General features: G+C 35.0%; 1 protein-coding gene across 1 annotated transcript; it reads left to right on the plus strand.

Moving 5' to 3' along the window:
* The first annotated feature begins 15185 nt into the window (after window positions 1-15185).
* On the plus strand, window positions 15186-16658 carry LOC120187055 (probable aspartic protease At2g35615). Its single transcript, XM_039190849.1, has one exon. The coding sequence runs from the start codon at window positions 15188-15190 to the stop codon at window positions 16502-16504; it is 1317 nt and encodes a 438-aa protein (XP_039046780.1). The 5' UTR covers window positions 15186-15187; the 3' UTR covers window positions 16505-16658.
* The last annotated feature ends 91 nt before the right edge of the window (window positions 16659-16749 follow it).

The raw sequence follows: 16749 nt of genomic DNA on the forward strand, positions 1-16749 counted from the left end.
TCCCTCTAGAGCAATTGGTTAAACGCCCTAGCTTTATGGATTCAACTAGCCAGATAATGGCGAATTAAATTTATTTAAATAAGGAGTTTCGGTAAAATGGACTAAGGGAGTTAAGGAACACCTGTTATAATCAAATTCACATGAGCACTCAAGAATTTAATTTTTAGATCGATATTTCTACACTACCTTTGTTAGAGGAGCTTACAAAACTTGAACAAATGGAAGATTTCAGAGAACCGAAATAGAAGGTCTAGTTGAAACTTGACTCATCCACTTGAATATTTGTCAATGAGCTATAACTCTGAAAGCATTAAAAGAGCTATTGATTCCTTATATATTCTTTGAACTCATGTTCATAATTTGTTTCGATTTAATTGTGAGCCTGAATTAAGGGGCAATGTTTTACAAAATTCTTCTATTTTCATATCTTTTTTCCTCTAGAATGAGAAAAAGAAAAAAAACATTTTCAAATAGGACAATCTCAAATGTGAAGGGTCTTGGAATGTGCTAAGGCTCATTTTGCCTCTATTGAAGAAATAATGAACAATGCCAAATTTCGAGCATTGCACAAGACAATCAGTCCAAGAGATCAAATAGAACTTGTGACATTACCAATAACCCGAGGAAAAAATGGGGCATGGTCATTCCTGAGTACAAGATTGGAAGAAAAAAATGAGGCTCCAACCAAGGGATAAAACATAATTAATTCATGTTGCATTTATCATTTTTAGCATACTTAATTTTTTTACAGTTTTTTGAGTCAAGTTTCAACTTCAAGACGAAATATACTCGATTCAAAAGCACATTCAAAAGTTGAGGGTGATTGCTCGACCTCACAGCAAAGGGTGACTGTCTGACGACAAAACAACTTTTCGAGTCTCGTTCAGAGTCAATTTCAACTTCACAGCGAAGGATATTGGACTCAAAGCGATAATATTTGCTCGAGATTGGATTTCAACTTCACGAAGAAGGATATCCAACTCCAAACAACATTTAATACTTGGATTTCAACTTCACGAATAAGGATATTCAAGTCAAGGCTCAACTTCACGACGAAGGGGCCATCCATGATTTCAGCTCCACGACGGAGGATATCGTACCCACGGATCCACGATTTCAACTCCTCGACGGAGGATATTGTGCCCACACAACCGCGATTTCAACTCCACAACGACGGATATCGTGCCAACTCTAGATTGGATTTCAACTTCACGATGAAGGATATCTAATTCAAAGCTCAACTTCATGGCGAAGGGGCTTCCCAGTTTCATTCAGAGCCAATTTTAACTTCACGGCGAAGGATATTGGACTCGAAACAATACAAGCTTGGATTTCAACTTCACGACGAATGATATTCAAGTCAAGGCTCAATTTCACGACGAAGGGGCCATCCACGGTTTCAACTTCACAACAAAGGAAATCGTACCCACCAGCAACATTCATCTTCAGGAACAAGCAGATTATCGATCGCCTTTAAGATTGTTTCTCTCGAAACAAGGGGTCGTCTCGCTTGAGACTAATTTACTCAAAACAAAGTTTTGTCTCTCTTGAGACAGTTTCTCTTGAAATAAATTTTATCTCTCTTGAGACAGTTTCCCTTGAAAACAAATTTTGTCTCTCTTGAGACAGTTTCTCTTGAAACAAAATCTTTGAATATGTTTTACATTAAACAAATTTCGTCTCCCTTGAGACAATTTCTTTTGGAACTATGTTTTGTCTCTCTTGAGACAGTTTCTCTTGGAACAAATTTTGTCTTTGTCTCTCTTGAGACAGTTTCCCTTGAAACAAAATCTTTGAATATGTTTTCCTTGAAACAAATTTTGTCTCCCTTGAGACAGTTTTCTTTCGGAACTAAGTTTTGTCTCTCTTGAAACAAAATTTTGCCTCCCTTGAGACAATTTCTCTTGAAACACAAAAAAAAAACCTTTGAAAATGTTTCTTTTAAAACACCAAACTGTTGAGTTAATCGATTGACAGAATTGGCCAAGAGGGGGGTGAATTGGTAATTAAAATATTTTTTGTGGAAGTTTTGGCAGAAAATTGAAAGTAATTGCACAGCGATTTAGATTGGTTCAACTTTCTCAATCAAGTCTACGTCCACTACCTTAGCTATCCACACTAAGGATTTTTCCAACAAATTCACTAATTTTTTCTTTCTTTTGAGGCCAAAGAGATAACCTTACAACTCCCTCAAGAATATACCCCAATTCTTGAGATCACTCTTCCTCAAAGAGAATATTACAAATTTGCAAACTTACAAGGAAATCCTCACAAGGTAGATTGTTTGTACAATTCTAGAACAAAGAAAAGAACACTAAAAAATGAATACAATTGAGTACAAGTAGTGTTCTTGAAAGAAAAATGAATATTGAATGAAAAATAGGCTTGAAATGCTCAAACTTGAGGTTTGGTGCTTTCTCTTTGATTCTCTTTTGATTCTTGTTGATTGTTGTTTCTTGTTATTGATCAATGGCTTCTAAGCTTGTTTAAATACACCTTCAAATGATTCTAAATGTTAGGGATGCTTAGTAGAGTCAATATAGTTGTTTAAGTGTGAAAATAATTAATTAAAGCAGTTGGGAGAGTCAGTGCATCGATGCATACCCATGGTGCAGCGGTGCATCAGTGTAAAATTCAAATATTTTGACCGTTGGACCCTTAGTGCATCGATACACTAAGAGTGCATCGATGCATCAAGTGCATTCGATGTTTCAAAATAGCCAGAGTGCATCGATGCATGGTTGGTGCATCGATGCATCAAATGCATTCGATGTTTTCATAAAATCCTCAGTGCATCGATGCATGGTATGTGCATTGATGCATGAAATGCATTCAATGTTCAATTTAATTCATGATGCATCGATGCATGGATTGGTGCATCGGTGCATCACTTGATAAATTGATTTTAGGCTTGATTTTAGTTCAAAATACTTTATGAAAACTGTTTCAAAAATAGTTTAAGTATAAAACACAATTTTACACATTTAGTAAGGTTTGAATTTGAACTTGAAAGACTTGGAATAATAATTTGATATTCGATTAATTAAATCAAATATACTTAAAAAACCATTTGTAAAATCTTAAAATTCATTTAAACTTAATTTTTTATACCGAAACATAAAAATGTTTTCAACAATCTCCCCCTTTTTGATATAACAAAACATTTGTGTTATTTTAAGATTTTCTAAAATTTTGAAATCAATTTTGAAAAATTACTCCCCCTTACTACAACACTTCTCCCCTTTAACACTTTTACTCACCCTTATTACAATATTTCTCCCCTTTGACACTTTTACACTTCTTTCCTTTTTTGTTAAATAAAAAAGACATTAAATTTTTTTTAAACAAGGTTTTGAAAAACATAGCCAATTGATTTTAAATATATATATAGCTTAAGTTTCTAAGATCACAATCAAAAGATAGATTAGCCATTAGTTCCATAATCAATATTCATAAACAAATGTGAAATGGCATAATTGGTCATATATATCTAATGATGCAAAAATAAGAAAATTCAACCAAACCAAATATATATATATTAAGTTCAAAATCCAATCATCCAAACCATAACAAATTCAAGAATTTAACAATCCAAAACATTAATAACAATCCAAGTTTGAAATACTAAGAAAGCAAGGAGAAAAGGTCTAATCCATCGGAGGGTCGGGAGGAGGAGGATAATGAGCTCGAACTTCAAGAGTGAGCGCGTCCATTCGTTCACGCATCTCCCGCTGAAACTCAGTAATCTGAGACTCCATGGAGGTAAACCTCATATCAAACGACTCCAAGAAGGATCGAAAATATGGTGGCATTCGATCTTCTTGCCGTACCGGTTCCCGTGCAAGCTCATCGTCTGGAACGTGATCGTCGATATCTTGCATAAATTGTTGAAACTCAGGATCATCGTCAGCAGCCGGTACTGGAGGAGGAGGAGGAGCATGAGAAGAGCTAGGAGCAGCTCGTGAAGAACTAGCTCCAGAGTTTGCTTACCGGGTCGAAATACCCAAAGACCGATTTCCTCGTCTTGATTCCAATCCGCTTTCTTCAAAGAAGTAAGATTGATTTGATTTTAGAGTGGGATAGGATTTTCGAGAGAGACGTTTAGACTGAGTTTGATAAAGAGGTTACTCAGAAGACATCCATAAATCAATGTTTCAACATGTTTTGAAGGAACAATGTTTATGATATCCACTAGTTGACTAAAAATAATGTGGGACAGATTTATTTTGATCTTATTTTTAATACAGTGCATCCACCATAAATCACTAGCACGAAGAATGGAGTACCTACCTCCGGATGATTTAAACCACCAAGAGATCATCAAATGAAGAAAACGACGTTATGATATCGTAGAGTACTAACACTAGAATTTGGAACATAGGGATATTCCATATTTTCATTCTCATTATATAACCCATCATCATCTAACCCAAAACGGAAAGTTATAGTCTCAGGGTCAATATTAATATATTGGCCTAAAAGATAAGATCTAATGGCTATAGTCCCACATTGAGTTTTGTTTTGAATACATACCGCATTAGAATAGAAATGCGGACTAACTGTTGATAAACGATAGGTTTGAGCTGAAACATTTTATCAAACTTTCAAGCTTTAAGAATCGGAAGGTATTCAAAGTCAATATCTATCATAGCTTGAAGAGAAGGAATACGCTCTTCCCGGATTCTATACGATTGAAAAGAATTTTGTACCTAGAGTACAATTCGTCTCTACGACGCTCAGACATGTTAAAATAAGATCCTAATAGAGATGTAGGTGGAGGAGAAATGTGATCAGGAGGTTGGTTTGAACGAGAACGACTCGATGAAGTCCTAGGGCGTTTGGGATTTCACATGTTTTAAAGATTCGGAAAAAGGAAAGTAACCTGCAATTTGAAACACATGTATGCACAATAATCAATCCTAAAACTCAATTGAGTCCTCAATAACTCAAGGTTCTCTAAACCGAATCCTAATGGGCAAGGTTTTGAAAACTATTTGAAAACAATTTTTGTAAAATCATAATATGTATAGTTTTTATGAAAACAACATAATTAAATCAAAAACATCAAATTTAAAAATTAAATTCAATTTTTTCATTTTTTTTATTTCGAAAATTCAAAAATTTCTTTGAAAATTTGTGAGTTTTTGATGAAATTGGTTGTAAAATCTAGTTTGTAATCATCAAACAATCAATTCCTGATAAAATGTTCATCCTAGAACAAATTAAAACTAGTCCTAAGATTAGAATATGATAAAATAGAGGTTTTTAGAAAAATACCTTGAAAATTTCGGATTTGAGAGGAATGAGATGTTGTGTTGCACGATTTAATGATAGTAGTAGGATATAGAGATGAAAAGCTCAAAGATTCCGACAAATTTTCGATGATTTTGAGCAAAAGGAGATTTAGAGAAAGAGAGGCGGCAGGGGAGTGTTTTTGAGGGTTTTGAAACAAAGAAGATAATCAGGGTTTTTAACCAAAACCTGATGGATGCATCGATGCATGGCCTTGTGCATCGATATATATTTAAGGCGTGCATCGGTGCACCTTCATGGTGTATCGATGCATATTCAAGGATGCATCGATGCATTGTTAGGTGTATCGATGCATGAAGCACAAAAATGTCAAAAATCTGTTTTAAACACTCAAAATGCTAAATTAATTGGCTCTAGTGGTATTGGCAACTCATATATTGAAAATTAATCATGTTCAATCAATCAAATTAATCCTTAAACTACTTTTGAACATAAAATTAATTTTCATCAAGCAACATAAACTCCCTCTAACTAATAGCAAAGAATGCAATCAAAAATTATTATAAGCATTTTTCATTTATACTTAAAAGTGATAAAATTATTTTAAAAACTAAGTGAAGATATGCCAGTTAAACCTAATTCTCTCCTAAGTGTCCAAAATCTTTCCTTGTCTAAAGGTTTTGTAAAGATATCCGCTAATTGGTGCAAAGTATCAACGAATTCTAGAACTACATCTTTCTTAGCGACATGGTCTCTAATGAAGTGATGTCTAATTTCAATATGCTTAGTTCTAGAGTGTTGGATGAGATTTTTAGTGAGACAAATAGCACTAGTATTGTCACACTTGATATGAATGGCACCTACTTCAATTTCATAGTCAAAAAGTTGTTGTTTCATCCATAAAACTTATGCACAACAACTACCAGCTGAAATGTATTTCGCTTCAGTGGTAGATAATGCTACACAATTTTGTTTCTTTAAAAACCAAGAAATCGGCATGTTTCCAAGGAATTGGCAAGTATCGGATGTTCTTTTCCTATCTAATTTACAACCTCCATAATCTGCATCAGAGAAGGCATGCAAGCTAAAGGTAGAGTCTCTAGGATACCAAAGTTCTAAACTAGGAGTGTCCTTAAGGTATCTAAAGATTCTCTTAACAGCTAGTAAATGTGATTCCTTAGGACATGATTGAAATCTAGCACATAATCAAACACTAAACATAATGTTTGGTCTACTTGCAGTTATATAAAGCAAATAACCAATCATTGACCTATATAATTTAACATCCACACATTTACCTCATTCATCTATGTCAAGCTTTGTCGATGAGCTCATTGGAGTGTTATGTGTCTTCCCATTTTCCAGTCCAAACTACTTGAGCATATCTTTGACGTACTTAGCTTGATTGATGAAGATACCATCTTTTCTTTGCTTGATTTGGAGTCCCAAGAAAAATGAGAGCTCCCCCATCATACTTATCTCGAATTCACTTTGCATTAGCTTAGAAAATTCTTGGCAAAGAACATCATTAGTAGAACCAAATATTATATCATCAACATAAATTTGAACTACTAATAAATATTTACCTTTATGTTTTAAAAACAATGTAGTGTCAACCTTCCCTTTTGAAAAACCTTTTTCAATTAAAAAGTTTGAAAATCTTTCATACCAAGCTCTAGGAGCTTGTTTTAAACCATAAAGCGCTTTTATCAATTTAAGAACATGATTTGGAAATTTTAAATCTTCAAAATTAGGAGGTTGTTCCACATACATTTCTTCCTTTATAAAACCATTTAAAATGCACTTTTAACATCCATTTGATATAATTTAAATTCATGAAAACATACAAATGCTAATAACATTCTAATTGCTTTCATCCTAGCTACGGGGGCGTATGTTTCATCATAGTCTATGCCTTCTTCTTGAGTATAGCCTTGAGCAACAAGTCTAGCCTTGTTTCTCACTATATTACCACTTTCATCAAGCTTAATCCTAAATACCCATCTAGTACCTACAGTAGATTTATTACTAGGCCTTTCGACTAATGTCCATACTTTACTTCTCTCAAATTGATTTAACTCTTCTTGCATAGCCATAATCCAATGTTCATCATTTAATGCTTCTTTAATATTCTTAGGCTCTATGCATGAGATAAATGCAACATAATTACAAATATTTCTAAGAGAAGATCGAGTTGTTACCCCTTTGGATTGATCACCTATAATCTCACCATCCTTGACATAGTTGTAATCTCTTGGATAAGATACTTCCCTTTCTTCAATGGTTGGATTCTCGAGAGGATCTTGAGTTTCCTCGTATTTCGTTTCTTCCTTTGATAATGGTTCTCCAACGTCATTTATATTTATAATACCTACATTATCATTCAAACAAGAATCCTTCCCTCGGAAGGGGATTATCATCGAAAACAACATGTATACTCTTCTACAACTAAAGTTCTTTTATTAAATACTCGATAAGCTTTAGAATTTAAGGAATAACCTAGAAAAATTCCTTTATCACTTTTAGCATCAAATTTGCCAAGATTGTCTTTACCGTTGTTTAAAACAAAACATTTACATCCAAAAGGATGAAAATAGCTAATGTTAGGCTTTTTATTTTTAAAATTTCATATGGAGTTTTCTTTAAGATTGGCCTAATCATTACTCGATTTACAACATAACAAGCGGTATTTGTGGCTTCCGCCCAAAAATATTTTGGCAAATTGTTTTTACAAAGCATGGTTCTAGCCATTTCTTCTAAAGTTTGATATTTCCTCTCAACAACTCCATTTTGTTGAGGGGTTCTAGGTGCTTAAAAATTATGGCTAATACCATTAGAATTACAAAAATCAGTAAATCCAAGATTTTCAAATTCAGTTCCATGATCACTCCTAACACTAGTTATAGAGTAACCTTTTTTCGTTTTGGATTACTTTTGAAAACGTGATGAATTTTTCTAATGCTTTATCTTTAGTACTTAAGAATAGAACCCAAACATATCTAGAATAGTCATCTACCAAGACAAATGCATATTGTTTTCCACCCAAGCTAGTAGTCCTAGTTGGCCCAAAAAGATCTATATGGATCAATTGTAATACTCTACTAGTTGATACATCATTAATGGATTTAAAAGAAATTTGCTTTTGTTTTCCTTTGGCACAAGCATCACAAATTTTATCATTATCAAATTTAAGCTTAGGCAACCCTCGAACTAAATTTCCTTGAATTAGCCGTTGCAAAACACTCATACTAGCATGTCCTAGTCTCCTATGCCATAAACAACTATCATGCTCATCCTTAGCAACTAGGAATAAATTAGTCATATCAATAGAGTCTAAATGCACCATGTATATGTTTCCTATTCTATGACCAACAAGCATAATCCGATTAGATGCAATGTCAATAACTTTACAACCATTAGTTTCAAACATGACATTGAATCCTTTATCACATAATTGACTAATACTTAAGAGATTATGCTTTAATCCATTCACATATAAAACATTTTTAATTTGAATGGAAGAGGTATTACCTATGGTACCTATACCTTCGATGTGACCTTTTGAATTATCACCAAGAGTCAATTCTCCTCCATTTTTGGCGTTAAGCTCTATGAACCGGATTTTGTCTCCGGTCATGTGTCTTGAGCATCCACTATCAAGGTACCATGAGTTTGAATTTGTTTCCCGTGCCTTGTAGCAATGCTTCTTTTCCTACAAACATAGATTAATTTCTAATTTTTGGTACCCAAATTCTTTTGGGTCCATATTCATTAGTTTCCAAAATCCTAGTCCCCTTAGGTATCCATTTGTGTAGGATATCCTTATCTTTAGTAGTAACGAGTCCTTTAGGAACCTATATACTTCTAACGATTTTTTCATTAGAGGTTCTTCGAGGTCCTCTATGATTGTAGTTTTTAAAACTTTTTCTAACAAAGTTGGATTTTGAATTTCTCTATTTTCAAAACATTTTGTTCCAACTTTATCAAAAGAAGCTTTAAGATCATCAATTTTCTTTTGATGATCATCATTGACCTTTGAAAGTAAATTTTACAAGTCCAAAATTTTCTTTTCAAACTCTTCTAGTTTGATTTGCAAATCTTTGATTTTACTTTCAAAATCATTGTTGGTCTTGGATATGAGCTTATTTTCATTTTTCAATTTTGAGACATCATTTTTATGTTTTAAAAACAATTTCTCATAATCCGAAGCCAACCCATTATATTTCTCTAATAACTCATCATAAGATAAATCATCTAATTCAAATGAGTTAGAGGTTACCTTAGAATCTTCCCCGAATGCCATCAAGCACAAGTTTGCTACTTCTTGTTCCTCTTCATCAGAACCCTCTTCATCGCTCCATGTAGCCACATGAGCCTTGTGCTTATTCTTTGATTGACCATTTTGTTTTAATTGTGGGCAATCATATTTGACATACCCCAGCTTTTTGCATTCATAGCAAATGATAGGGTCCTTCTCTTTTGGTTCATTTTTGAGACCTTTATTTCGTTTGAATTTTCTTCCTCGGTAAGGTCTCATCATTTTTCTAAACCGTTTGGAAAACAATGCCATTTCCTCGTCATCGTTATCTTCATCTGAATCACTCTCATCTTTTGTGGATTTGAGAGCAACTCCAATGTTTATCTTCTTCTCCTTCTCCTTTGGTGTCTCATCAATCTTATCGAGGTCCACCTCATCTTCAAGCATCATTTCATGAGTGAGGAGGGAACCAATTAGCTCTTCAAGAGTTAAGGATTTTAGGTTATTAGCCTCGATGATTGTCGTCTTCTTGGATTACCACGATTTTGGAAGTGAGTAAACTAACTTCCTCACAAGCTTTTCGTTTGGAATGATCTCTCCATATGATTTGAGACCATTGACAATCGTTGAGAATCTATCCGTTATAGCTTTGATATCTTCATTTGGTTTCATCTTGAAATTTTCATAGCTATGTGTTAGAAGACTAATTTTATATTCTTTTACCTCGTCGGTGCCTTCATGAGTGACTTGTAGTTTATCCCATATTTCTTTGGCGGTTGTACAAGATGAAACTCTTCCATATTCATCTGGTCCAAGAGCACAAAATATGATATGGATTGCTTTGGAGTTGAGCTGGAACATTCTTGTCTCTCCTTCACTCCACAATCTTGGATGAGTGAGAGGCTTGATATATCTGTCTTCTACAACATTCCATGCTCCCATGTCACTTGCTTAAATGAAATACATCATCCTATTCTTTCAATAGACATAGTTAGCTCCATTGAAGAAAGGAGCTTGTTGACGGGCATTGAATCGAGACCGGAGTCGACATTTGAAGTAGAGGCCATTGATGACTTGATAATCGATGTAACTCTTCCTGAATCGACTCAAGAGGCGATTAAACCTTCAAATGAGTGAGGCTCTGATACCAATTGTTGAGTTAACCGATCGACGGAATCGGCCAAGAGGGGGTGAATTGACAATTAAAATTTTGGTGGAAGCTTTTGCAGAAAATTAAAAGAAATTGCACATCGATTTAGAGTGGTTCAACTTTCTCAATCAAAGTCTACGTCCACTACCTTAGCTATACACACTAAGGATTTTCTAACAAATTCACTAATTTATTCTTTTTTTTGAATCCAAAGAGATAACCTTACAACTCCTTCAAGAATATACTCCAATTCTTGAGAACACTCTCCAATTCTTGAGAACATTCTTTCTCAAAGAGAAGATTACAAATTTGCAAACTTACAAGGAAATCCTCACAAGGTAGATTGTTTGCACAATTCTAGAACAAAGAAAAGAACACTAAAAATGAATACAATTAATTACAAGTAGTGTTCTTGACAGCAAAATGAATATTGAATGAAAAATAGGCTTGAAATGCTCAAATTTGAGGTTTGATGTTTTCTCTTTGATTCTTGTTGATTGTTATTTCTTGTTATTGATAAATGGCTTCTAAGCTTGTTTAAATACACATTCAAATGATTCTGAACGTTGGGGATGCTTAGTGGAGTCAATAGAGCCGTTTAAGTGTGAAAACAATTAATTAAAGCAATTAGGAGCGTTAGTGCATCGATGTATACCCATGGTGCATCGGTGCATCGGTGTAAAATTCAAATATTTTGACCGTTGAACCCTTAGTGTATCGGTGCACTAAGAGTGCATCGATGCATCAAGTGCATTCGATGTTTCAAAATAGCCAGAGTGCATCGATGCATGGCTGGTGCATCGATGCATCAAATGCATTCGATGTTTTCATAAAATCCTCAGTGCATCGATGCATGGTATGTGCATCGATGCATGAAATGCATTCGATGTTCAATTTAATTCATGGTGCATCGATGCATGGATTGGTGCATCGGTGCATCACTTTGATAAATTGATTTTAGGCTTGATTTTGGTTCAAAATACTTTATGAAAATTGTTTCAAAAAATAGTTTAAGTATAAAACACAATTTTACACATTTAGTAAGGTTTGAATTTGAACTTGAAAGACTTGGAGTAATAATTTGATATTCGATTAATTAAATCGAATATACTTAGAAAATCATTTGTAAAATCTTAAAATTCATTTAAACTTAATTTGTTATATTGAAACACAAAAATGTTTTCAACACAAACATTTGAGTTCGATTACACTCAACTCCAAGGCACCTCATTTACAATATAGCTCAAGGCAAGAAGGGTTATTTGCCAACCAAAGACATTCGAGTTCGACTACTCTTAGCTCCAAGGCACATCATTTGCAGCATAGCTTAAGTCGAGAAAGGCTATCTACCAACCAAAGACCTGACGAGTTTGATTTCATTCAGCTCGATGACAGCGATGAACTACTTTCTGGAAGAATTTTCAAGCTGAAATCTTTATACCGAGAAGAAGACAAAGGCCCAATTCCAGGAAGCCCAATCACATTTGAGAACACCGGACAAAAACTGATTGTCTTTTTTTCGTCTTTGCCTTATTCTTGTTAACACAAAAATGTACAAAGAGGGGCATCTGTAGACACTCATTTTCTCCCGGAGTTATTTTGGTTTTTATATATTTTTATTTTATTATATATATATACATATATATTTATAATAATAATAATAATTATTATTATTATTTTTATTTTTATTTTATTTTACAGGCACCCACCATTATCTCAACCACAAACATCCCACTACCCCACCTACCCATTCCACTACTCTCCATTTTTTCCACATGCCACTTTCTCCTTCAAATCCACTTTTAGTATTTTTTTTATTTAAAAAAGGCCACTTGCTTGAGAAAGGGAAAAGAGGAACGACTCTCCTTTCCTGTAATCCACTTCCCTCTCTATCTTCTTCTCATTTTCTTACTTCACCCACATCGTTGCCCATCATCATTTTGCCAATCTATAGGTTGTGGGTGAAAGCGGTTAATTATTATCATTTAAAATGCGACAATCACTGCTGCCTTCATCCCCGAACGTAGTTGATTTCTAGCCACTCGACTGATAACCAAATTCCTCTATAACTTCATTCCATACTCTCATATAATCTCCACCGCGTATTTACATCAAAACATAGAAGAAAAATGGTGGTAACCAACAAAACTAAAGTCAATGAAGATTCCAACTACGACCGACAAAAGGAACTGAAAGCATCTGTCGATTCAAAAGACGGCGTCAAAGGTTTGGTTGATGCCGAAATCACCAAGGTCCCTCGTATGTTCATTGCGCCGCCTAACTCAACAAGTAGTCCGACGACTACCGAGAAAACTCAGTTCAGAATCTCGGTCATTGATCTAAAAGGCATTAGAGATGACCCGTTGCGGTACAACGAGACTGTCGAGCACGCCAGGCATGCATCAGAAACATGGGGTTTTTTCCAAAGTCGTCAACCATGGGATACCTTTAAGCGTTCTCGAAGAGATGAAACATGGAGTTCGAAGATTTCACGAGCTCGATGTGGAGGAGAAGAAAGCGTATTACGCCAGAGATACGAACACGGAGTTCAGGTACACGAGTAACTTCAACTTGTTCACTGCTTCATTTGCGAATTGGAGAGATACATGCTTCTGTATCATGGCTCCTGATGGTCCTAAGCTTGAAAAGTTACACTTCATGAGGGACCCACAAGCTAAATTGACGTGTTTTCCCTTTAAATATTGTGCTTTCCCTTTAAATATTGTGTTTTCCCTTTAAATCTGTTTGTGTAAGTTGACATGGATTTTCTAAGGGTTAATCCATGCTTAGTCATGTCATATTTCAACTTCATTCATTTTGGTCCTCTCTATTTATTTAATTTTTATTTTATTTTATTATTATTTTACTAACTTTTATTTATATTTGTTATCTATTTTATTTTATTATTATTATTATATTAATATTTTTTCTCTTTTTTTCTTTTTTCATATTTATTAATTTATTTATTCAATCTAACAATATTTTTGACTTTTGGGATGCTTTTCAACTAATCGAATGTAAGTAATTTGAATCGAACGTTTTTTTAAATTTTAATTTTAATTTCAAATTTTCGCAATTAAGGCAACCAACAAATTAATTGGTACCGAAAGGGCAGTTCAAGGGTGCTAATCCTTCTTTGACTGTAACCGACTCCCAAACCCGATATATTTATGGTAAAACGCAGATCAGGTTAGATGGTGTCCGATCTACCTAAATATCGTTTTAAAATAATCGGTGGCGACTCTAACCAATTATTCAAGCGAAACTCAATTCGGGGCCCAACCGAAAGACGGTTCCGACAGTCTTCTCATCAAATTAATATTAATTAACGATTTGATGGATCAAAATAATAGATAACATGGATGACTAAATTTTAACAAATCAATATTATAAATGATTGAAATATAAACTTTTTTCTAAAATCAATGATAAAAATAAATAAAATAAAAACAAAAGTGATCCTTCCTATAGTTTATCCTAAACTAAAAAGTAAAGTGGATGGATCCTGTTGTGGTTTGACGCGTGAGTGGTTAATTGGCTGATTGAGTTTGGTTCCGCCGACCCAACGCTAGTGCATAGCCACTTTGAGAAATTAGGCAGCCCATATTCCTAACTAACGGCAAGGTTGGGCACTATCGACACTAACATCGAAGACAAACCAAACTTGAATGCTACTAGATAATTCACCCAAACCCCCAAAATAACACAACAATAAAACAGGACAGGATGCTGTCTGCTGCATCCTTGCTCTCTACGTGTTCCCCGGACCAATTACGCTAGGGTTTTTTCCTCTCGATATTCTATGGATCTACATATATTTGTTCTAATGACTTTAAATCATTTGATAATAAACGTTATCATTTCTTTAACCAGTAAAATATAGTTATCGAATAATATAAATAAAATATAAATCTTTTGTATATTACTCTGTAACTTAATATTATTTTAGCTTTGTTTTCAGTTATATGATTATATATAGGGATAACTTGCTGTGTTTTCTTTAGGGAATAATATGGTGTCTTTTGAAGTTGGAAATTGTTGCCTACATTTAATGGAATAGCAGTACATCCTTTAGACTTTCCGGCACACACTAGTCATTATTGCATCTGCTATTACATAAATAATACAGCTATTTAGATTCAAGAATGAAGATGCCTAGGGCGGTTACCAGAATTTTTACGGTCCATTACGTTTAATTAATGTAAATTAAGAGTATTATTTACATCCTTTTATATATGTCTTATTTTTACGCTTTAATTATTCTTTTGTCTAATAAAAGTCCAAAATAATTTATCAAATTTAAAATTAATTTCTTCCCAGCAGACACAAGTTAGTATAACGTACAATGTTAATTTATGATTGAGTAGAACAAATTATATGTGGTGGTATTTCTCCACTTTGAGATTCCCTTATCTTGGTTTCAGCCGATCATAAGTTCTGCTAACTTTTAATCTTCCTCCGGCCACCTATAAATTTATATGTTTCAGCAAGCTTTAACTCTGCATTGCTCGTCTTTCTCCGGAACCATGGCCTCGATGTTGTCTTCTCTGGTTTCTCTACTGTGCATGTGCTTGACTCAGTGGCTGGTTGTGTTTACGGTTGCAAAACCCATCCCCAATGGCTTCTCGGTGGACCTAATACACCGTGACTCACCACTCTCCCCGCTGTACAACCCTCTCGAAACCACATTCGATCGGTTATACAACGCTTATAACCGCTCCTTCTCTCGCATCAATCGTTTCAAGCCGATGTATTCCAAGGCGTTTCAGTCGGATATAGTGTCGAACGGCGGAGAATATTTCATGCAAATTTCCATCGGAACTCCACCGGTTTCGATTCTCGGAATAGCTGATACCGGCAGTGATCTCACGTGGGTGCAGTGTAAGCCTTGTGATGAATGTTACGAGCAGAAGTCTCCTCTGTTTGATCCCACGAAATCGTCTACGTACAAGAGCGTTCAATGTGGGACTGATCCTTGCAATGCATTGGATGGCTCGGACAGAGTCTGTGATCCAGAGAAGAACACTTGTAAATACAGCTACTCCTATGGAGACCGCTCCTTCACCAAAGGTAGCATTGCTCTCGAAAATTTCACCATCGGTCCGGTTTCGTTCCCGAACCTCGTGTTCGGCTGTGGACACAATAACGGCGGCACGTTCGATAATGTAGGTTCCGGTATCGTCGGCCTCGGGGGAGGTCCCCTTTCTCTAGTCAAACAATTGGGGAAGTCCATCAATGGGAAATTTTCCTACTCTCTGCAAGCATACGATTCGGCATCGGAATCGAGCGCATTCATATTTGGCACTGCAAAGGAATCAAATGCTGTTACAAGTACAACTCCATTAGTCCAAAGAGACCCTTCAACATATTACTACGTGACAATAGAGGCCGTCAGTGTTGGAGATAAAAGGTTACCCTACGGCAGCTTTACATCTTCATCGACAGCAGAGAAAGGCAACAACAATAACATCATTATCGACTCCGGGACGACATTGACCTTCTTGCAGTCCGAGTTTTATAACAGCCTCAAATCGACATTGGAGGAAGCGATCAAAGCGGAACGAGTGAGTGATCCCAAAGGGCTCCTCAGTCCATGTTTCAAGGCCGATCAGGACATAGATCTACCAACAATCACGTTCCATTTCGGCGGTGGCGCGGACGTGAAGTTGCAGCCACTGAACACATTCGCACAACTCCAGGAAGACATGGTGTGCTTCACCATGGTACCATCCAATGACATAGCCATTTTTGGGAACTTGTCTCAGATGAATTTCTTGGTTAGCTATGACCTTGAAGAAAGAACTGTGTCCTTCACGCCAACCGACTACACCAATAATCATTAAGACTCTATACATAAATACATAAATAAAATGGTTGTTATATATGATGAGACAGTGATAATTATGAGGTTAATCTGTAGTTTACCTGTAACAGCGATGGCAGCAGGCATTAAAACAAGAAGCATAATTGAACTTGAAAGCCATTTGTTTCTTCTTATAGTATAAGGAATTTATTACAATCATACTTTTAAAAGATTGATAATAATAATAATAATAATAATATCTTAATTTCAAAATTAAAATTTAAG

The sequence above is a fragment of the Hibiscus syriacus genome, unplaced genomic scaffold, assembly GCF_006381635.1.
Source record: "Hibiscus syriacus cultivar Baekdansim isolate YM2019G1 unplaced genomic scaffold, ASM638163v2 tig00113722_pilon, whole genome shotgun sequence".
Taxonomy (NCBI): domain Eukaryota; kingdom Viridiplantae; phylum Streptophyta; class Magnoliopsida; order Malvales; family Malvaceae; genus Hibiscus; species Hibiscus syriacus.